Source organism: Onthophagus taurus, chromosome 7 (assembly GCF_036711975.1).
Source record: "Onthophagus taurus isolate NC chromosome 7, IU_Otau_3.0, whole genome shotgun sequence".
In the NCBI taxonomy this organism is placed as follows: domain Eukaryota; kingdom Metazoa; phylum Arthropoda; class Insecta; order Coleoptera; family Scarabaeidae; genus Onthophagus; species Onthophagus taurus.
Window position 1 is genome coordinate 31,312,589 of NC_091972.1, and position 23,551 is coordinate 31,336,139.

The window sequence follows — 23,551 nt, forward strand, 5'->3', positions numbered from 1 at the left end:
ATATTTCTTGTCTTTCACAATAACTATTTGGTCTTCTGCGAAGCAAAAGATGTATAAAGTGTGTAATGGTATACATATTCTCTTACACTTGCGCTTTCAGTTTCTTATTGTGTGCTCTAGGTAAATTTTAAATAGTATTGGGGATAGGGAACATGCTTGGTTAAGTCCTTTGGTGATTTTGAAATCTATCGATGTTTTATTTCCCACCTTTACTTTTGCCGTTAAGGTGTCGTATAGTGTTTTAGCTGCTCTTACTAATGTTATTCCTATGTTAGTCTTTTCCAATACAATCCACAGTTTATTATGTGGTACACTGTGGTATGCTTTCTTAAGGACCGCGTACAGGCATTGTACTTCCTAATTTACTGCCATTTCCTTCTCTTCTTTCTGGAAATCCAGCCTGTTCTTCGGCTGCCATATCCCTGCATTCATGTTCTATTCTGGCATTTAACCACGAATAAGGAAACATATAACAAAATAGCAATTAATACCGAAATTCCAATTTGAATTTCGTGAAAATAATTCAACCTTGTGCCAACTATGTAGAATCGGCGAATATATAGAGTGGATACGATTTCTGATGTATTTTGACACCCTATTCTTCGACTTAGCACGAGCTATCGATAAGATTTGGCTAACTGGGCTTCTATTTACTAAAAATATTATCTTCATTTCTGGATGAAAGAACGTTCTCTGTGAAAATAAATTTCAGCCTATTCGAAATGAAAATGGCAAAGACCTGAGTACTAGTTGAGTACCAGGAATAATTTGTTATAAACGAAACATCGATGAAATTAATTTTAATCTACTTATATTAAGAAGAATGGGATGATTAAAGATAGTATGTTTGATCATGTAGAAGATCAAACATTCATGTAATTGGATGTATAGGGAATTTGAGTTTCATTTATCTTGAAATTATAAGAGGAGCTCTCAAGAGACCAGAAGTGTGACCAAAATGCTGAAAATGTATATCAGTCAAAAGTTATATTGGTAACTGATAATGCTCCTTGCCATAATTTAATTGAAGAATTCGTTGCTGTTGTAGCACAAGTAAAATTTCAAACCTGTTTTTTATTGTATGTGAAGGTTGAATTATTTTGTACTTTATCGATGTTATATGTTTATTTCATTCTCTACATGTTTCGAGGATAGGAGTCCTCATCTTCAGGAAGAATTCGTTAATTTTATAAATATAAATTTCACCATGTTTTATTTCTGCTATTTGTAATCGCTGATAGTTTCTGATTATTTCTGTAATCCTTTGATGTATTCCTGTTGTTGTGGCGTGTTTGTCTTGGTAATGGACGATTGCGGTAATGGATTTTTTTATAATTATTATTTTATTTTTAATGTATAAAAAACATAAAAAGAGTCAAGGGGAAAACGATTTAAGACCAAAGTACACTAATAGTGCCATTTGTTGGTTTGTGAGGTAGACTAACGATATCCAGAAAGTGTAAGGAGGAATAACAAACTACAGTTATCTTAAAACGCATTTTAAAATAAGAACCTACGTCGTCGTCGTGGGAAAAAACGATGAATGTCCGTAGCGCAAAGTTCAGCTCGTTAATATAGGCATTGAGATGGCTCTGTCGCAATTTAGGCTTGTTTCAATAGGCTACTTGGCCAGTAACTAAGGTAAACATACGTTAGTTAGGTTAATGTAAATTAATCCGAGGTTGGTAAATGTTGCATTTCGCTTCCAAATCGTAGTCATTGAAGTGTTTGGCTAACGGAATTCTAGAGAATAATGGACAGTGATTTCAGTGCAAGTGACGAAAACAAAGCTAACAGTGTTTATCGGCAGTCTACAAATAAAAGGAAAAAACTCGGCCGAATGAAAGCTATAATGAAAAAATTAAAGCTTATGTCAGATGAGGCAGGTAACAGTTGTAACCGTTCAAGACTTAAATGTTTTGACAATGTTGTTGTGTAGGAAAGGAAGCGAATTATAAAAGAATTCAACCTGACTGGTCTCATTATTGTTGTTAAAAGTTTAAAAGTTAATTTGTATATCCATGACCGTATCCATGGCCGTTTTTTCGTGTTGTTTTTTTGTCAACAATTATCAATTCGTAGCTTTTTCAACATATGTCAATGTTCTCTGTAAAAGTGAATTCTCAATACATTTTTCTATAAAAACAGTGTTAATCTCATCCTTCTTTTTCGTTAAAGTGTGTGCGTCTCGAATATAAAAAGGTAAGACAATATTCAGAACATTTAGACAATTGTACTACCAATAATGAGACACCGTCCTCGTACAGATTAGACATACCTAATACTTCATTTTACTCGTACAGATTGAGGGTAAAAAAAGATAACAATTACAACATGGTATAACAGCTCATAGGGTTCAAACTATTCAGTAAAGTTTGATGGAGATGGGTGTTTCGCCAAAAGACAAACGAGGTAAACATTCAAACAGACCACATAAACATAGTAATGATACTATCACTCTTATTAATGATTTTATTAAGTCTTTGAGAATCCGTAAGTCACACTATTTCCTTAAAGATACGAAAAAGGTTTATTTAACCGAAAACTTAAGTATTTCGAAACTTCATGGAATGTTTAATGATAATTATCCAAAAAATCACGTGTCTTACTATTCATTCAGGGCAGAATTTAAAATAACTTTAATATTTTATTTGGCTATCCAAGGAAAGACACATGCAGTACCTACGATGCTTTCAGGGTTCAAAAGGCTTCTATTACAGGAGGAGTAAACAGTTTCAGCAGTTTTGCTGAAAAAAGTAAAGAAAATAAAAATCTGGCCAAACTCGAAGCTGACCATAACCTTAATTTAAAGAAAGCAAAACATTTTTATTTCCTGAAAAGGTTCTTTATTAAAAAATCCCTCAAGTCAAATATAGCCTATATTGTAATGGACCTTCAAAAAAATTTGCGCACACCCAATATCACATCGAACGATGTTTATTACCGGAGGTAGTTGAATATTCACGTGCTCTCAACAAATGAATCGGTTTTTTATACGTACGATAAAACTGTTGCGAAGAAAGGAAGTGATGATGTATGTTCAATGCTGGATCATTTTATCAATCATTACCTTTCGAACACAGTTCAAGAACTTAATATTTTTTGTGATTCCTGCGGAAGGCAAAATAATAATTATACGGTGTTTCGCTATCTCCATTATCTGGTTTTAAAAAATATGAAGATTGGATTGTATGAAAGTTTTGTTCCCTGTTCGAGGTCACTCTTACGTGGAATGCGACAAGAATATGAGTTTCATCCCCCAAAAAGCCAATATTGAACTGCTTGAAGAGTGGAGGGAGGTAATAAGAAATAGCAGAACTAAATCAACACCATTTCGAGTTATTAATTATGGTCTGACTTTATTCAAATCTTGGACTAACTTTTTGAAACCTTTTATAAGCTCAAATGCCTTTTTTCAACTAGGGCTGTGCGATACATAAAATTCTACAGGATGAAGATAAATTTATTTTTTACCGCAACACGTTTTTTGAAATCTATATGAAGAAAGATGTTATGTGGCAATCTCCAGCAAGAGGTAAAAACAAAGGGAAACCACCAACAAGATGTCAGCTTAGGTATTCATACGACTCTCCCCTATCAATCAGTATTGCTGAGTTCAACGACTTAACACATTTGGCAAAATTTCTAATCAATCTACAACCTGGAAGGTTTTACACATCCTTCCCAAGAATAGAAAGTATTGCTGCCGACAATCTAGAAGACCTTTTTTTAGATTACGAACTGGACGACGAATAATTATAATATTATATATTATTTTCAAAGCAATTTTCATTATTAAAAGCATTTTTTTAAGCAATTATATGTTATAATAACAATTAAATGTTTCATAGCTTTAACCATTTTTTTTGTTATTTTTATGGAATTTTACGACACCAAAAGTCTTATATTTGATTTTGCCGCAAATGAATAAATTGTGATTATCATCGTAATATGTATCGAAAATCATTTATTGTATTTATCTCATTTCATCGCATTTCCCTCTATTATATTTCCTGTTATAAAATGACATCGATCGTGATGCTCACCAAGAAGAGATTACCTCTAACAATAGGAATAATTAATAAATCTGTAAAGTAACATTTTCTACTTAGACAGGTGTCATTATTATGATTATAATAATCATTCAAGTTATTATTTTTTAATATTCGTGCAAGATTCACGCACGATTTTCTAAACACTTCTATGGAAGAGAGTAATCATTCTATTGTAGTAATATATTAGGTAATTCTACAACACCGAGATTCTATTTAGAAATTTTTTAAATATTTTTTTTTAATTTAATTTTTAAAGTATCTATTATTTGATTCAAAATTAAAGCATATAAATTAGTTTGCTTGGCAGCACCTGTGCAAAACTGAAATGCTACCTCGCGCCTTTCTGAAGGACAAAAAGTTTTCAGAAAGTTGCGCCTTGGATAGACCACTAGATGAATGCTAAACCGCCTTTAATGAATAATATATTTCGGGGTTCCTTTTGCAACCGAAGCAGGGCTGCCACCCTCGTTTCCGCCCACTAAAACTCCGATCACAAAGCGGGAGCTTAGCTTTGGTTTCGGTTTTCGTTGCACGGCAATTCGCCCAAGACATTTAACAGGCGTAATCTGTACAAAATCCTGTTAATAATCACTTATTATGTAAAAACGAAACATTTTTTTTTAAATAGAAAAAAAAGAATCAATTATTTTTAAAACGATTAAAGTGAATATCAATTATTACTTAAACGCGTCTCTTCTTTTAAAAGCTTCCGTCCTTCTTAATAATTCAACGGTTTCTAAAACTGGAACAGACTTAATCATTTATGCACGGCCAGAGAAAGATAGGATACCTCCAAAATATCGATGGAGGTAGTTATTTTTTTTTTGTTACACCAATTGTGTAATTTTTATTTTTACGAAACAAAAATTGAATTTGAATTCAATCGGAGAATTCGGAATAAACGATTATATCAAAATTGAGGTGTTTTGATTGAAATTTTAACTTTGAAAATATTACAAAAAAATTTTTTTTTTTGACTTACTGATTGTTGGTAAAGTGCTGCACGTATCCACCAGGACCAGAGACCCGGCGATGAAGGCTTCTGACAGACATAGGTTGGCATTCACTAGCATCGCCTCACAGAACATGTCCTTGCACACAACATGACATGATATACGCGCGGGGCAGCAAACGCGACCTCGGTACGCAGCCGACTGACAATCCAGGAAGGCCGTGGAACGTGTTGGCGCATGCCCCCGCGCGACACGTTCGCCGAAAACACGTCTTCATCTGTCCGAATTGCGCTCGTTAAGCTACTTTTTTTGCTTTCTTTCCTTTTTTCGTCTTCTGTTTGCTTTCCCTGTAAACCTTAGAGTGCATACAATGCCAACTTTTTGATTTGAAATGAGAAAACAACTGATCATAATATCATCAGATCCTTATTTTACAACCATTTTTTTATGAATAGAACGAGGATGTATAGAGTATAGACATATCACAGAAGAATAATCGACTGAAATAATTTAGAAGTTTTCAAAATTGCTTAAAATCGTTTTGGGGGTACTAAATTGATAGATATAAATCAACCCTTGTCACCCTTTATAGTACAATAACACTTCATCTAATAAGATTTCGAAAAATAGCACCCCACTTGTGATCATTTTAAAGCTTGAAAAAGATTTGGAGAAACAGGTTATTAAATTTGAAATAAAAAATTCATTTTTTTTTTGAAAATGTTATTTAATACTGATAACATTTTTGCTTACAATACAACATATAAACATCACAAAGTAATAATCTAAAAAATCGAGATTAGTTATTTTTGTTTAGAATGTTTCAATCGGTACACAATGACTTGCCGTGCAATAAATTACGCGAGCCACTCTGTATATTTTTTCTAAAATTAATTCGAAGCATTCTAATCTTTTTTTTTAATAACATCTTAATATATTTAGTTTGCTTTTGGCACACAAAGGTGCGTAGGTAATTTATCGTTTTATATCTTTTAATATAATATATTTTGTTAATTCTTTAGTAAAGGTACTCTAAGACATACTCGCGTCTGGTTACATTGCACGTGACCTATTCCGAAAATAATTTGCGTTGTATCAAGACTGGGGGGAAAGGCGAAAAAGGCGTACAAAAATATCATTAGCCTTCAGTTAAAAATCTATAACTCACATTGAAAATACATGAATTTCCAATTTTATTATTAAATTTCACTAAATGTGATGAATTGTACAGACATTTTTGATTGTTTTAAATTAGCTCAATTTACACCATTTTGATCACATCAAAAAATATAATGAGTTGAAATGACAACTAACGCAAGTTTGAGTTTAACAAGTTTTTTTATATGTTATTCTTGTTATAAAGAGACTGAAGAGAAATTAATATCGGAATACACTGTGTTCAATAAAATAAAATACCCAGAAAAACCAATTTTGTTAGTTCATTTTACACATTTCTCATAAGATTGTATCAAAATCCACATCTTAAGAAAAATAATATTCATAAAAATAAAAATTAGATTAGATTCATTAAAAAATGTTTTTTGTATCAAATTAAAGCTTAATTAAAATCTTCTTTATAAATACTCAAAATGTTTCAATATTAAGTTGCACATTAACGATTATACTTATAACATTAAGACAGTTAAACAAATCATGCCTTTTAATCACCGATTGGTAATCAAGAAAATTAAGAATTCTTTGCTATTCGATGTATTGTCTGATCTCTTTATGCATCATCATGATGCGGATAGATCAAAGTTATTGAATTGTAGCTCATCATGATGATTTTGTGGCCACAGTCAAGAATTCACTAAGATGAACCATTCTCTTTTATCTGGATTGCCTTTATGTCATTTGAATGGAGTTTCTGCATTCTGGATATTCTTAATTATTACATGTTCTGGACTTTTGTTGCTTATTTTCACAGACTTAAGACTGTTTTTGAAGTATCGAGTACTGATTTTGAATATATTAGGATTGGAAGTGACTTTTCTAATCCATCTACAAACTCCTAAAATAGCACAGTTTTAATGTATATTAAGTTCCATTACTATTCGACAGCTTTTAGGAAACTGAAATTATTCGAAAGGACTTAAATTTACCAAATTAAAAATAAATCAACTCTGCCTATGAGGTTAAGTGAACTGAGTAGCTCGACGATTTCACAGCTGGTTTCAAGACCGATAAAAAGGAGGGTTCCAAGTAAAGTTAGCAATCTGCTCGTGGTAAAACAAAATCCTGCTCATAGAACCAATTGCACGGCCCGGATGATATTGGATTAATTAATGAAAAACCAACCACAATAAAAATTGCATGCTGGAATGTAATGTCTTTCAGCAATAAAGATCAATACATAGTATTAGAAATGAACAGGCTCAGAATAGACATACCAGCGATACCAGAAAAAGATCGAAACAAAAATCAACAACTGAAATTACATCAATGACAGACTGCTGCAGATATCGATCATCTTTCAAATAAGTAAAATAACATATCAGTGCATACGCGCTAGATAATAACAAAACAAACGAAGAGATCGGCACATTCTACTACAATCTGCAAGGTGTAATCGATGGAATACCACATACGCAAATTATGGAAAGGGATGAAGTTATAATCTTAAGAGATTGTAATACAAGAATTTGCAACATCATCAACTCCAACGAATAGTTGAAGTAATAGAAGATGGTTTCGAAAACAAAATGTACACAATACCGCTCTTCTTGGACATTACACAAGCTTTCGATCGAATTTGGTTGAATGGATTGAAATTCAAGATCCTAAAACTTGATTTATTATAATACCTCAAATCAATCCTTCTATCTTTCCTGACAAACCGAACCTTTTCCACCGAAATCCACGACTGCTGCTCCTCCAAATCACCAATACCCCCATTCCTTTTAATATTTATAAGCACGATATCATCCAAATTGTTCAAAATGACATAACTATGTTTGCGGATGATACAGTCTTATTTACAAAAGATGAAGATCTATCCATAGCAATAAGTAAATTACAAACTATTAGGACTAAGATAAACAAATGAGTCAACCTATGGAATTTAGACCTTAACGAATAAAAATGTTCACATTATTGGGAAAACAACGAAGAATCAATAAAATATCTTTGGATTCATTTGGATACAAGACTCACTTGGAAATATCATATCAACTTGAAGCTAAATAAGGGTTATGGGAGACTAGCTGAATTATATAGTATCATAAACAGGAAATCTTCCCTTAAACCTGAATGCACTGTTCTAATTTACACCTCGTTAATTCGCCCAATGGAGATGTACCTGTGAAATATGGGGAAATGCGGCAGAATCTAATCGGAAAAAGTTGTGTGCACTACAAAATAAGTTACTTAGAATAGCTGTAGATGCCGAATGGTTTATCACAAACAAGCAACTACACAACGAATTAGGCATTAAAACGATTGAAGAGTTTGTTTCAACGAAAACCAAAAAGTTCCAAGAACGACTACACATGTGTAAATCAACAGAACTCTACAATTTGGGCAGAAGAAATATTCACAAGCGATTGCAGCGGAGATTATCCCAAGATCTATACTTATTGTAATTAATTTTTCCTCTAAGCCAACCCAACCCAGGCTCTAGAGCTGGTCTGGTAAAATAAAAAAAAAAGAATTTGCAACGAGGTTATATCAGGCATCAAAAACATATTCAATGAAAAGACTATAACCGAAAGAGGGGGGAGACTAATACAGCTTTGAATTTCACAGAATTGCACAGAACCTTCTCAAATAGACGTTATCGCTAATACTCATAGGGATTCGTCTTCTCCAAATGAATAATAAAATAAACAACCTAGAATTTGACAAACAGAAAATCAAGAAAATCAAGGATAAAATAACCAGAGCTGACTAAATATGGCAGAGACGTACTCGTAAATAAAATACACACCCATATCAATGAAAGTGCAGAAAAGTGATGCCAAACTTCAAGAAGGGTGGAAAGACAAACCCAAGATCTATGATCTATCATGAGTTCTACCCAAAAATTTAATTCTATAACAAGATCAAATGCTATAAGAAGTAATAACAGCAACTGTGATCTGAGAACAACAGGGATTCAGAAAAAACAGGTCAACTATAGATGCAATCTTACCAACCCAACCCATATATTTCAACAAAACAGCTTTTATGTGTTTCATTGACAGGCTTTTGATAGGGTGAGATTAGTGACGTAGTGACCTTACTAGAGAAACAACACATACACCAGAATATTGTGACACTTGTAAATGAGATTCACTTTAGTAATGAACGAAATAATTGACAAAACTAGAATACTGTTTAAGTTCGAGAAAAAGGCAGTACTGAAAAGGAGTAAACATCACTAGCAATAGAAACCACAAGACTAGTGGTGGCGTTTGAGTTCCTCCGGAATCTAATATCGAGGAACAAATACTTACAAGTAAAAAGTAACTTAAGGATTTATAAGACGATTAGTAGGATTGGTGATGATGTACGATATTAAAAGAAAGGTGGAAAACACCACAACCAAAAGACTTCTACCCAACCCAACCAGAAAATTGAAAACTCTTTGAGCAATTGCTAGCTACTCTTTGAGAGACCGTATAAGAAGCGAAGGCATTAAGAAAACATGTGGAGTGCAGTTTACAGCTTACTATTTTCGGGTTCGCCCAAGGAAGCTTCTCTCGTCCCACATTAACGCACAAAATGTATACACCTCATTATGATGATTTTCATTTATCTTGATCGCCTTCACGCTATGTGTGTGGAATAGTTGTATTCGTGGATGACGTCTGGATGCTTTTTACGTTAGTAAGACGTTAATCCTAGTCCCCTTTTGGTGTATTCTATTATTGCGCCTTAGTTGATTATCTTCAAAGTCTTAGGACTCTTTTTGAAGTATCCAGTACTGATTTTAGGTTGATGGCTGACTTCATTACATTCCTGCTGAAAAATAATAATAACACTAATTAACTCTCTAATTGTATTACTTGAACATTAAATCTTACCATCCAGCCTTTGGTTGCAATTCATCACATTGCAAGTAATAACTCATTGCTGGCTTCATTTTTTCTCTTCCTTTCTTAGAAAGGTATTAGAATTTGAATAGATTTTTGATGTGCTCTGTGCTCAGACTGAGATGTTTACCACTTGCTAGGCGTTTGTTCCTGTCCATATCTACAAAGCGATTAGCGTCAACTCCCTAGTTGCTAATGCCATAATCATTCAGGATAGTTAACAGAACTATTTTAACTTCATGATGTGTAAGCCTCTATAATTATTAACATATTTTAAAGTCGTTAATTTCGGTAGTAATTTCCTTGTTATGTTCATTTTGGACACAAAGGAGCTTCTAGATCTTTTTTCTGCTTCTCCACTTTTCTCAAACCACTTCTAATAATAAGATTTCTCAGCTGATAAACCTTGGAATTTCCATACTACCAAACTGCTTGCTTTGGATAGGTGGATTAAAAGCACTTAAAATCCACCAAATGGAAGTGCACGATTTGTAATGAAATTGCAATTTTGCATATTCTCTCAATTGTCAATGACGATCCAGAAATTATCTGTCACATCTTTAAAATTTCTTCCCAAACTATCTCATTTTTCTCTCCATTCCTTCTTTTGTCGAAAATGTTTGAATGGATTACTAACCTTCTTAAATAAAAGGCGATTGCATTTTCAGACTCATCTATTAACTGAAAACATAATAGGTTATTTTCATGATTTGCAATACGGAAATATGTATATAAACTGTATTTTTATCATAGAACATACGAAATCATGTCTTTTCTCTCTATTGCTATTATAGAAGTATGCAGATTGCAAAATTTTCTCACATTTTGTAATCAGCGTGATACTTTTTAAGCTTATGAGAATAAGCCACCACCAGGAATTGGAAACTAGATAACTGTATCTTTAAACAGCCCTACTTTTATTGACGTTAAGTACGACAACAAGATAATGGACTCGAATTTACAGTTGATGTGATCAAAAATCTTTCGATTTTAAATCAATGCGATCACCAATATCTGAGAGATATGAAATGGGGTATCAATGCAACATTTGTAAAAGACAAGAAAAGAATTGGTTATTGTTAGAAACTGTACTCTGTTAAATATTCTGAATGTAGACCGTTGCCCCTTGAGAGGCCTCAGATGTACTTGGGAAAGATTTCAAAGTTGATAATTATCTTTTCAAGGTAACAAGAAAAAATAGATTTGTCAAAACATTTTAATCATGTTTATAATATTTTAATCATTAAAATTTTTAATTATGTTGTACTGTCATGCAGCGAGATTAATAAATCAACTTTAATGTCTGCCGACGATTAATGTTACCAGCTGTAATGTAATAATACTGCTGTACTCGAGAATTCTAAATTACCATTATATTACGAATATTATCCGATAATTGAAATAATATATACCGTAAGACGAGAGGGTTTGAGGATTTAGCCGAAATAGACATTAGAGAATTACTTTCTAACGTAGAATCAATTAATGAGAATGATTTGGTAGAATCTGAAATTAGATTTTGCTCATTAAATATCATTCTTGTAGGACTTACTTACATCGGAGAATCAGTTTGAAAGTTTGATTGATCATAAAAGTCAGAAAAGAAGACTAACATTGGGAAAGTCCTTGAATAACATTGGAAAAACAACCATGAAATATTTAGATAACCTTAGAACTTTCAAGGCTTCTGGAAATAATGATAAATTTCTAGATATATTTATTTGGAGAATATTAGATAAGCTTAAAAATCCATGAAAATTTTTTTGAGGAATCTTTTAAAATACCTGAAAATCTGTAAAGATATCTGAGACTCCCTGAAATAACGTTGGAAATCGCATTAAATTCTTGAAATCCGTAGTTATGTCTTAAAGCATTTTATGAATTTTATTAGAAATCGTTGCAAATTCTTCAAATGCCTTTGAAAATTTTCTGGAAATCATTGATACTCTCTATTCAGTACCTTATGTATCTTTGCATATCTTCTCACTACCTCCTCATCGTTCTTCTTTCTAACCAATTTTTTTCCGATCAATTTCCTTCGTGGTATTCTTACTATCTTCTTCTTGTGATTACTTTGTTGACCATACATCTTTTCCTATCAAATTCCTCCCCTTCACGAACCCGTCCTACAATGACAGCAGAATCGCGCGTCGGGTCAGGTTAACGCTAACAATCCCTCAGGATGGATTTCTATCCCCACAGTTACAACAGAGTTTGTTCGGGAAAGAAAAAGAAAAAAAATGAAGTAGGACAGATTTCTGCTAATCCGAAAAGTAGATGCATTTCGTTTTGCCTTTGCATAAATTAAGCAACGTTTGTGCTGTTTCTACTGTATTTAAATTGCCCATTATAGTTTATAAAGTGTTTAACTGCAAACTTAGGATTTGTTAGTTTTTCGGGCAGAACAGGTTTGATATGAATGTTGATTTATATGCATGCTCTGTCGCACAGTTTATTTAACAATATATAACAATATTATTTAAGAAATAAAAGAATATTGAAGAGAAATGAAAAGAAACAGCCAAAACATTTTTTTAGAAAGCACTACATACCTATTATAAATATAATAGAACAAGGTATTTAGTTACTTATCTGCAACTATGAAGAACTAAATGGACATTAGATGGAAGCTGATCTTTTCCAGCAGCAAAATTCAGTAGTGTAATAAACTTTCCAAAGTTTCGATTTCTTAGATTTATGGTTATTATCCTCAGCATATGAAGTTCTTTTCTATTTAGTAGAGGAATGTGGTTTCCTGTGGAATCCTTTATAGCGATTTGATTATTGTAATTTACAATAAGTTGTTTTTAGTTTAGCCCTTCTTTTCATTGTGTAGTGTTAATTTTTATGTTTTGGGAAAATAAAAATATAACTAAATGAAGAAATAAATAGTTTTAGGAATACAGTCGGTTGTATCGTCTGGGCAAATACTGAAACATTTTGTAGTGCTTTAATGTAATTTTGATTCCTATTTAATTCCGATTTTTCTTTATTTGTACGATGGTATAAGGTAGGGAAATTAAATAGGAGGCAAAACTATGTAACTCCTTCTATAGGAAAGACATCTCTAGAGAAGCACTTATATTAAGAACGCAAATGATGTTAATAATTGCCACTAAAACTTTAGCTGTAACAGATAAAAATGCGCACGAAGTCAAAACGTTTGATATGATTGAACAAATTTTAAACGACAAATTTGTACAGACCCGCGCCGGTTCTTTTTTAAATGAAAAAAAAATTATTTTTTCCTTAGTTATTTTTATAAATAACTATTTATCCTAAATTGTCTTTTGAAATAAGCCTGAAAGGGCAAATAAACAATCATGCGGTGCCATTTTTCTTACTTTGTTCTATCTAAAAAACCTTTTGACTTTTAGAACAAAATAATTTATATTAGAAGTACATAAAATAAATTTTAATTCTATAATTGTAACTAAAATGCCTATAATTAAATGCCTACAAACCGCTTATAATTTGGAAGTTATAGTACCGGAAATATGTCCCATTTATTATATTATTATAATTATATCTCATTTAACTATATCAGAATATTATTCTGATATAGTTTAAGAATGCACGTTTTGCACAATTTTGTTTGTAGATAATTGTATTGCAAAAAATTATGCTCCATTTATTCATATTTATTTAGATATCAGTTTTTAATTGTTTATTAAAAATTAGGTTTGAATTGGACTGGTTTAGCCGATATATAACCTTCTAATTGTAATTGTAACAAAAAGAGTAACATAAATAAAGAGTTGATTATAAGTTCTCATTATAAGTTAAAATTTTAGCTTTCATTGGGTTGCTCTAAGTTTTGACATGAAAATGTCATAATTTTTAACCATTTTTAACTTTCGTGCATACACGACATAAAGATAATATTATAGTAGTAGTAGATAAAAATATTTTTCAAAAATCAGAGATTTTATTTTATAGAACACATTGTATAAAGTAATTGTAGATGTGTTGTTATAAATACAGATTGAACACTCTTAATTGGTGAAATCGAACAAAATCTCCATAATTTTCCTTCCATAAGTTTTACTTTACTTAATTATTTATTGTTCATTATTAGATTTCACAAATTTTTTCACAAACAGGATCGGTATGTTTTGTTTAGAACACATGGATAAGCTTATTTGCGTGTTTTCTCTTTATTTTTGGCCTACCATTTAAAATTGTCTCCTCTTTTAACACAACCCAAATCTGAAATCGCAAATCTTTTAATTATTTAAAACATTGAAGTGGAACTAGTCAAAAAGAAGATTTATACCTATTTATGTAGACAGAGATTTTTAATAATTTCTCAAAACTATCATTCAGAAAATTGTCAAAATCCTGAACTATTTATTTTCCAAGATAATATTGGTTTAAAATTGAATATGATAAACCTTACAGTCCAAACACTGGTGGATTTATTTTTTTCTGAAGAATTTCTTGCATTGCTGACTGAACATACTAATTTATATGCTGTGCAACAAATTGCATAACTAGTTGTTTTCCTTCAATAGAACATTAATTGGAGTAGAAACAAAGTGTATAATGTAACATTTTAGCGATCCTATTTTCACTTCGTTGCTGTCGTAATACACAGACTATTAGATTACCAAAAAAGTTTGCTAGAGCCTGAAGTCATTGTGAAAATAGCAAATTACAACAGTACATATTCAAAATGCATCAACTTTTTATTGAAAAATACCCCGCCCTAAGAAATGTCTTAAAATGAGTTTTACTTGAAATATTTCATAGAAAATATTGGCTAGTTGCATTCAAAAGTCAAGTTCATTACTCTCAATAAAACAGCCAAAAAGGTAGCTGCGGCGGAACTACTAGTGTAGTGCAGTGCAGAAGAGGCAGATAATATACCAAATTGCAGAAGTAACAGTGATTTGGAAATAGATTAGGTGTCGTATTTGATTATAATATGCAGAACTTATCTCCACTTTTTATGCCAATGCAAGAATTGCATAATCTCATGAAATTATGTTATTATGAATTCAGTATTCATGATACAGGTCATGCAATCTCCATCTTCTATAAAGAAGAAGAGGCAAACAATAGTCCAAACGAAGTTTGCATACTGTAGGTATATGTAAGCCGATGGAAATGGTTTAATCCTGCCAAGCGATGCGAGGTGGAACAGAAAATGATGAAATGAAAATGAAAGTCAATGGGAAAAAGTGTTAAAAAGGTACGTGAAGAAAATATTGGCTAAAACGATCTGCTGAAGATTACTTCCCAGTAAACAAATTTGCGTTTCAGAAACATTTCTGATACATATTATTGAAACATGACATGTTAGAAAAACTTATACAAAACTGGTGCCATTCTAAACCAGTATTGGAACTATTCGAACTGAGAACAGAACAAAACACCGAATAGAACAAGACGTGACAAGACGTTGACCGCGTCACCGCGATGAAGACATTCCAGACATGTTTCAGACACATTTGTAAAGAAATGTTTCAAACAAAATGTTTCTGCAACATATTTTAATGATATTTCATAAATATTCCTACTGAAATGTATTTGATACATATCTTTAGATACGTTTCGTAAAAATCGTATCTGTCACGTATATGAAACGTAGTTCTAAGATGTTTCATTTAATTCACTGTACATTAAAATTGAAATGTTTCACAGATGTTCCTTGTTTACTGGGTTTAATATCTTAAAGCCAATATCTGTGGGACTTGAAAAAGTGCTTCTTTATTTAATTATAACTGTGTTAAATACAGGTATATCAGAAACGCTACAAACAAGCACTTACACCCTATCATTTAATGTCATATATTTTAGATGAAAGTAAAACAAAATATGAACTGACGATGGAAGAGAAAGACGAAACTATGAACACAATTAGGATATGTACGCAAGTACTGGATTACCTACTACTATTAATAGTTAAGCTAGAAGCGAAAATGGAACCATTTTCTGCAATTATTTTTCCCGAGGAAGTTATATCCAATATTACAGCAGTGTAGTGGTGGAATTCCGAAAACGTTCCTGTTATTGAGAAAATTCTCCCAACTTTAAAACAATTTTCATATGCTGCTTGCTTTCAGCTTCAGTAGAGAAGGTGTTCTCAACATTTGGGGTTGCCCATTCCACCGTGCTCAGCAAATTAGGAGTAGAAAAAGCCAGCAGATTAGTATTTTTATATAAAAAGATATTTAATTATTCCAAGTATTGTTTTTTTTTGGTTTATGTTTATATATTGTTTTTGTTTGTCTTAGTTTTTAGTTGCCTGGTTTGCTAATTTTTAAATAAAGAAAATTATCATTGATTAAAATCGTGTTTTAAATTAAGTGATTTAAATCGGGCAAATGCTGATGGTAAGTTAAGTTTACAATCAGATATATTATGTTTTGTCATTATCTCAATGTTCATTGAACAAAAAGTGTCTCAAATAACTCATATTTCATGAATTTGTTAACTTTATCAGAAATGATTGGAAAAACGATAACATTCCATGACGTTCAAAAATTCGTAACTAACTGATGTGTTCAAGTAGCAATCTGAAATTTTCGTCCATACTATCAGACTATCATGTACCTTCTCAGAAAATCATCTTCCCTTCATTTCTTGTATAATTTTAAAATGTCACTTAAAGAAAGTTTTATTAATTACGTAACACCCGAATATTTTTATCCCAATGCCTCCAAACTAACAATCTGTCCCTGTTGGAAAATCAGTTATATATTTTTAAACGCCCTTGCAAATATACATACAGCATTCAGTTTATTTTAATACAATATTCGCCACCTAAAAGCGTTCACTCTATCATAAATCCTATCATTATGATCATAAATTTGGCATAATTTGTAGTTTATATATTTATTTATAAAATATTTTTAATAGTTAAAATTGGAAAATCTGTATTAAAATCTGTATCTAACTGTGCCGAATCTCACTGAGGTATTTTCCAGAAAAATGGAGAATATTTTGATATGAAAAAATACGGGCCTTTTTGAAATTTAATTGACCAAACATAATATGACGTTGTTCCGTTACGTTATAATAAATTAACATATTTCTTTTTGAAATTAGGAAGACAATTAGCACGAAAAATTTAAATTAGTAAGATCTAATCGCAAATTTAGATGATCTTTTTTTAAATAATTTGAATCCACCTCTTCCTCTTAAAGAATAACGCATTTCGAAAACGGACAACAAGTCAATTTTCTATAGATGGTCTGAGGTGGTACCAAATGGAGGTCCTCCTCGTCATCTTCATCACCGGATATGCTCATTTCTTCTATGCTAAAAGTGTCTGTCAATTCATGGTGGACCCTTGATTCTTTTCGAGATAAAGGAAAGAAATTTACAATGTCTTCTTCACTAAAATTAAAAATGTTCGATTAAAAATTTTATATGTGTGAGAAAAAATAAAAATTTGGCCCATGGGGGGATCGAACCCGCGACCTTCGCGTTATTAGCACGACGCTCTAACCAACTGAGCTAATGGGCCGGTTGAAACTCATTTTCCATAAAAATAAAGTTATAAAATTTCTAATTATTACCTATCATCAGTATCCCATTGCACTAAAGGTTGATGATCTTTCGCCCCCGGAATCGGTAATCTTTGAATAGGAATTAATCCGGGCGTTGCATGATATTCTTGATGTAATCTTTTGGCGTGTTCTATTCTGCTTTCTAATCTACGTTGCAGTTGTCGTGTACTGGGAACAGGTGGAGGTCTGATTGGAGATCTCGCACTATCAGCACTTGATGTATCACTTCCCTATGAATAAAAAAAATGTTTTTAAATGAAATGGAATGGTGTTGTGAGCAGGTTAAAACAAATAAGGCATTACTGTGGATGGAGTGGAGTAGGCTTAACGTGCGCAGCACTCCGGCCAATAAGATTCCTGCTCGTGTTAGTAATCCTGAAGCTATTAACCCTGGAAAAACTGAAAATTGTCGCCAACGTCACTATTTCTTTTAGTCAGTAGAGAGCGTTCTAGTCAGTGTTGCCGCACCGAAATAAAATAAATGTACCAAAATTCGTACTGAACATGAAAAAAAAGTACTGAATTGAGATAGAAAATTTTTGATTAATTGTTTTGCAGGAAATAAACTTTCTACGGCTGAAACGCTCAAAGATCACAAACGGTAAATTCAAAAGTGGTAGTGCATTCCCTAAAAATGTACTGATTTTAGTGCAATTGTACCGATTACAAAATTTTGTACTGGATTGCTACTTTCACGTACTTTATCCATGAAATCCTACTGAATTCAGTACAATTGTACCGAAACGGCAACACTGCTCCAGATACCGATAATAGTATATTTTCTTTAACAGTCTTCTAATTTTCATATTTTTGAAAGATTCTCTACATTGACGCATCTGGGAGCAAAAATGTTACAGACAATTGTGGTAAGGGTACAATTTGCTACAACTTTTGTAGTAAAAGTTTTTCTTTGTCATGATCCGGATACCGTTTTTTTTTAACACTCTTCTAATTTTCATATTTTTGAAAAATTCTCATCATTGATGCATCTGGGAGCAAAAAATGTTGCAGACCATTGTGTGAAGAATACAATTTACTACAACTTTTGTTGTAAAAGTTTTTCTGTATCATGCTCGGATACCGATTTTTTTAACACTCTTCTAATTTTCAAATTTTTGAAAAATTCTCCACGTTGATGCATCTGGGAGAAAAAATTTTACAGACCATTGTGTTAAGGGTACAATTTGCTATAACTTTTGTTGTAAACGTTTTTCTGTATCATGCTCCGGATACAGATTTCTTTTAACACTCTTCTAATTTTCATATTTTTGAAAAATTCTCCACATAGATGCATCTGAGAGCAAAAATGTTATAGACCATTGTGTTAAGGGTACAATCTTCTACAACTTTGGTAGTAAAAGTTTTTCTGTATTTTGCTCCGGATACCGATTTTTTTTAACACACTTCTAATTTTCATATTTTTGAAAAATTCTCTAAATTGATGCATCTGGGAGCAAAAATGTTGGGTAAGGGTACAATTTGCTACAACTTTTGTTATAAAAGTTTTTCTGTATTATGCTCCGGATCAGTGACAGAACATGAAAAAAATGTACTGAATTGAGAAAGAAAATAGGAGACCTTAGTTTATCGCTGGGCTCATTGGTGACACGAAGACTTTTCAATTAATTGGTTTGCAGGAAATAAGCTTTCCACGGCTGAAACGCTCAAAGATCACAAACGGTAAATTCCAAAGTGGTACTGCATTCCCTAAAAATAGTACAATTGTACCGATTACAAAATTTTGTACTGGATTGCTACTTTCACGAACTTTATCCATGAAATCGTACTGAATTCTGTACAATTGTAACAAAACGGCAACACTGGTTCTAGTATACTAGTATACTAATGTGAGGTTAAACACGTGTGTATTCCATTTGCAAAAGAAAAATAATCGTTATAGTTTTTTAATTACAAGTGGATTGGGGTAATTAAATACACCAGTATGTAGTAATGTATGTATTTTCTCTATACTTATAAATAAATATGTATACATTTTATAGAGTATGTCTACGCGAATGAATGTAAAATATACAGATTTTGCTGCGGCTTCAAAATCAGCCGCAGTATTGAAGTAGTATGAAGAAATAGAATCAGATGGTGAGGGTAGTGAATATGAAGAGATCGTAGAACCTATTTCAGAACATGAAAATGAAATTTCATAAAGCGATATTTCTGATTCAGAAAGCATCGATTATTCTGGTTCTAGTAAAAAAATGTAACATTGGGTAAAAATGGGTATAAATGGTCTACAGTAGAACCACCAACAACTAAAACTCAAAGTCGCAACATAGTTGTAAAAATACCGGGACTACAAGGACCAGCCAAAAACGTAACTAATGAATTCGAAGCGTGGAAAATTTTGTTTACACTTCGGAGTACGGGAAATGTTTTCCAATGAATTCTCAAAATTTATAAGTGCATAATGTAATGAGTGAACCATGGTTTACTTTTTTATTGAGTTGTCTACGATTTGATGACAAAAATATACGAAATCGATAGAATAAATGTGCACCGATAAGACAGTTGTGGAAACCACTTATAAAAAATAGTACAGAATGCTACACACCACATGCATACTGTACAATAGACGAACAGTTATTGGGTTTTCGGGGTAATTGCCCTTTTCGAGTTTATATAGCTTCCAAGCCTAACAAATATGGCTTGAAAATAAATACTATGTGTGACAGCTGACATATTACATGCTCAGCGCTCTACCTTACATTGGCAAGGAAGATCAAACAAATAAGGAACATGTGTCGACTCAAATAGTAAAAAAATTAGCAAAACTAATCTATAGCACAAATAATAATAATAATAATAAACTTTATTTCTATAAATACAAGAAAGCATAGAAAACGTCAAAAAGAAAAATTTACAATATTACATCATTGGTAAATTTGCAGCAAAAAATTCGTTAACTGTGTACAGAGTTTTTTCCAAAAGATAACGATTTAGATAATTTTTTAAACACATAGCCGATTTAATTTTTATACTATTAGGTATGTGGTTGTATACTTTAACCCAAAAATGAACAGTACTTTTTTGCACTTTGGCATACTGAGTTTTTCGTAGCAGTAAATAATAATTTTCCATACCCCTTGTTCCATAAACATGTTACCGTTCATATTTTGAAAAAAAAGTATAATTGTTCTTTACAAACATTGCTATGGACAATTATTTTACGTCTATACCTCTCGCTAATGACATGTCAAAAATCATAACTGACCATACTGAGTACATACATAGCAGGAACTCTACATAACAATAAAAGGGAGATACCGCCTTCTTTTCTAACCAACAGAAAGAAAGAAATTTTTTCATCACAATTCGCCTTTGCTGAAAAGACAACCTTTACACACAACCAAAGAATACCAACCTTTACACCAAAATCGGTAGTATTGCTTTCGACTGTCTATTCAACAGCAACAATAGATGAACAAAGTAAAAGGCGGGAGATTATCCTGTTTTACAATTTGACAATTTGATTACAAGGCAGTTGATACCTTCGATCAAATGGTGCATAATTATACAGTTGCGCGAAAAACTAAACGATAGCCATTAAGATTTTTACGTGGAATGCTTGATCAGGCTGGCATTAATGCTTGCATAGTTTTTAACTTATCGACTAAACCTGACAGACCAAACCGAAAACAATTTTTGAATAAACTTGGTGTACAATTAGCACGAAATTGGGCTAATTAATATAGTGAAAATATTAATTATAAACTCGCTAGAGGAAGATGAATTACTAGCCAAGAGGTTAAAATCTGAAAGGTGCCACTTGTGTCCAAGGATTAAAGATCGAAAATATGCTGCTTGACTTGATATTTGCTTTCTTATTTTCTTTTGAACTTGTCACGAAGGTGGAGGTGGATGTATTGGCAACATTCACTTCTCTATCTAGTGAAGTGGTTGGACTGGATGGATTGGGACTCAATCTTTGGAAGTACTGTTTTGATCCATTGATTGAGTATATAGCCCATATTATTTAATAGTTGTATTGAATCTGGTACCTTTCTAGACACATGGAAACATTCGCTAGTAAAACCGTTACCAAAGAAGAAAATAGTTGAGTCCCTTAACGATTTACGACCGATCAGTATATTGCCCTATCTAAGTAAAGTTTTTGAAAAGCTTTTAGAGCGCCAATTTCACAGTTTTGCTACTGCCCTAACTGCTGTTGTTGATCACATCGTCAAAGAAACGGAGAATGGCAATGTTACTGTGTTGGTTTTATTAGACCACAGCAGAGCATTAAACACTGTGTGTCATGAAGTTTTATTCGCAAATTTATTACCTCTTGGTGTCGGTGGACGAGCACTTGAGCTGTTAAGATCGTATATTACGGGAAGAACCCAGTGTGTGATGCTCTCACACTGTGAAGTTTCTCAAGGGGCAATTTTGTTACCGTTACTATTTAGTCCTTATTACCATCTATATTCTGACGACAACCAAGAATACCTATCATTTCATCCATGAAACGTCGTGAACGCCAAGAAAACATTTAATACGGTGCTTTCCCGTATTACAAGCTATTCTGGTCTATTACACTTGAAATCCAATGATATGCCGGGGTGTTGTGTTCGGACCTAAAGCGGTCCGGGAAGTTGGTCACCAGTTGGCTACTGGTGTGCGTAATCTGGACCTCCACAAGGACGCTGATCTTCGGTTTGAACATAATACCTCTTGCCTCTTAAACACGGCGTTCAATAGTTCAAGGCGTTTTGGATGGAGATTGCAGACGAATGCAGTGCGAGTCGCTGGTGCTCAGCATCTAAACTTTGCCAATGTATTTTATGACAGGTTTCTAGAGTGAATGATTGTTCTGTCTTCAAGAAAATCAAGAACTGTTGTTTCCGTTTAATATATGGTATCAGAAGAGGTGAAAGATTGTCGCCACCTCCATAGTACTATGTTGTTTTATCGGATCCTGAAGAGTGTTGTCACGGTGTATCTGTATGAACGCTTACAACTTAGAAGAGAGGCTCATGAGGTTAGCCAAGACCATAACTTTCTCAGTATTCCAAATCATAATTTCCAGTTATTCAAACGCAGTTTTTTATAGTGTGGCGAATTGTCTAAACTAGCTGATTTCGAGGTTTGGTTTTATGATGAGTGATCGGTTTGTGCGAAGGCAAGTGATTCTATGCGCAATTGAAATTACATTGTTTTGTTTACAATATCTTGTCCAGATTAACTTAACCTTGTTGTTACATACACAGGGACTTTGGCAGAACACAGCATCTAATTGTAAGTCATAACAACCCTGAACACAGGGAAATGTACCGTTTTGTTTTGAATAACTTATTTTGTTAATTAATTTAATTACTTAGGATTAATTAAAAAATTCATATAATTACAAACTTTTGTTTATGTAATATTACGGTTTTCAAATCAATAAATGATTATTATTAAATGTCAAGTTAAATGTCAACAAAATGACAAAGTCGTCCGACATAATAAGGACAACCTTTTCACTATTTAAAAGAATCCAAAACAACTTAAAAAAATCAGATTAATTTCAATATATCTTACGTGAAATCGTTCTCCATTCTGATTCGTTGAATTATCACCGTTATGATCACCACTATCAATACCGCTATCTTCCATCGTTTACATACTTTTTTGGTTTAATTTTCAGATTATTAACGTTTTTTCAGTTTACATTCACTTTTTGTAATTATCTTTATGGTTGTCATCACAAATCTAATGAGTTGTTTGTTTAGTAAATTTTACCACATAGGAAGTACTAAAAATCAACTACCAACTTGTACGTTTAGGGGGAAACCTGCGCCAGGTCGAAAACTGGCGAATGTCGGCCATCTTTACGTTCACAAAAATCAATATCAAAACTCCGCTGACACCATTACCTCCAAAATTGTGTTTGGGGGACGTAATCAAATTGAGGATTATGTTATCTTTGTAGAAATAAAAAGAAATGTTTACTTTTTTAACACCCATTTTATTTGGAATTATTTTTATAATTCATAATAACACAAGACTTTCTCGTATTT

The 23,551-nt window shown here is 32.5% G+C and overlaps 2 protein-coding genes and 1 non-coding gene across 8 annotated transcripts in view; all 3 read right to left on the reverse strand.

Annotated features, from left to right (window-relative positions):
* The window catches only part of LOC111421946 (hyperpolarization activated cyclic nucleotide gated potassium channel Ih), a 373,674-nt gene extending 368,494 nt beyond the window's left edge, over positions 1 to 5,180 (reverse strand). For 2 of the 5 annotated variants that reach the window (XM_071198079.1, XM_071198078.1), the window contains exon 1: positions 5,038 to 5,179. In XM_071198079.1, the coding sequence (XP_071054180.1) occupies positions 5,038 to 5,108 (71 nt within the window). In that variant the 5' untranslated portion in view covers positions 5,109 to 5,179. Of the gene's footprint in view, positions 1 to 5,037 lie in introns of all 5 variants that reach the window. The other 3 variants (XM_071198081.1, XM_071198080.1, XM_071198077.1) reach the window with 2 other exon arrangements.
* A 542-nt stretch (positions 5,181 to 5,722) lies between these two features.
* LOC111419571 (uncharacterized) lies at positions 5,723 to 23,347 on the reverse strand. 2 transcript variants are annotated; one of them, XM_023052398.2, is made up of 4 exons: positions 23,073 to 23,347; positions 17,547 to 17,767; positions 10,012 to 17,364; positions 5,723 to 9,946 (listed from the first exon to the last, which is right to left on the reverse strand). In XM_023052398.2, exons 1-3 carry the CDS (start codon positions 23,145 to 23,147, stop codon positions 17,166 to 17,168), a joined length of 495 nt encoding a protein of 164 aa, XP_022908166.1. In that variant the 5' UTR covers positions 23,148 to 23,347; the 3' UTR covers positions 5,723 to 9,946; positions 10,012 to 17,165. The 2 variants fall into 2 exon arrangements, with proteins under 2 accessions (XP_022908166.1, XP_071053544.1); XM_071197443.1 differs by having other exon boundaries at positions 5,723 to 9,949.
* Positions 17,421 to 17,494, reverse strand: TRNAI-AAU (transfer RNA isoleucine (anticodon AAU)). Its single transcript has one exon. It is a non-coding gene; the product is annotated as a tRNA-Ile (tRNA).
* Positions 23,348 to 23,551: the final 204 nt, after the last annotated feature.

Coding starts and splice junctions, on each gene's coding strand:
- LOC111419571 (XM_023052398.2), bottom strand. CDS start 23,147: ATGGAAGATAGCGGTATTGATAGTGGTGATCATAACGGTGATAATTCA. Junction 17,768..23,072: donor AGAATGGAGAACGATTTCAC/GTAAGATATATT, acceptor TTTTATTCATAG/GGAAGTGATACATCAAGTGC. Junction 17,365..17,546: donor CAATGGGATACTGATGATAG/GTAATAATTAGA, acceptor TTTTAATTTTAG/TGAAGAAGACATTGTAAATT.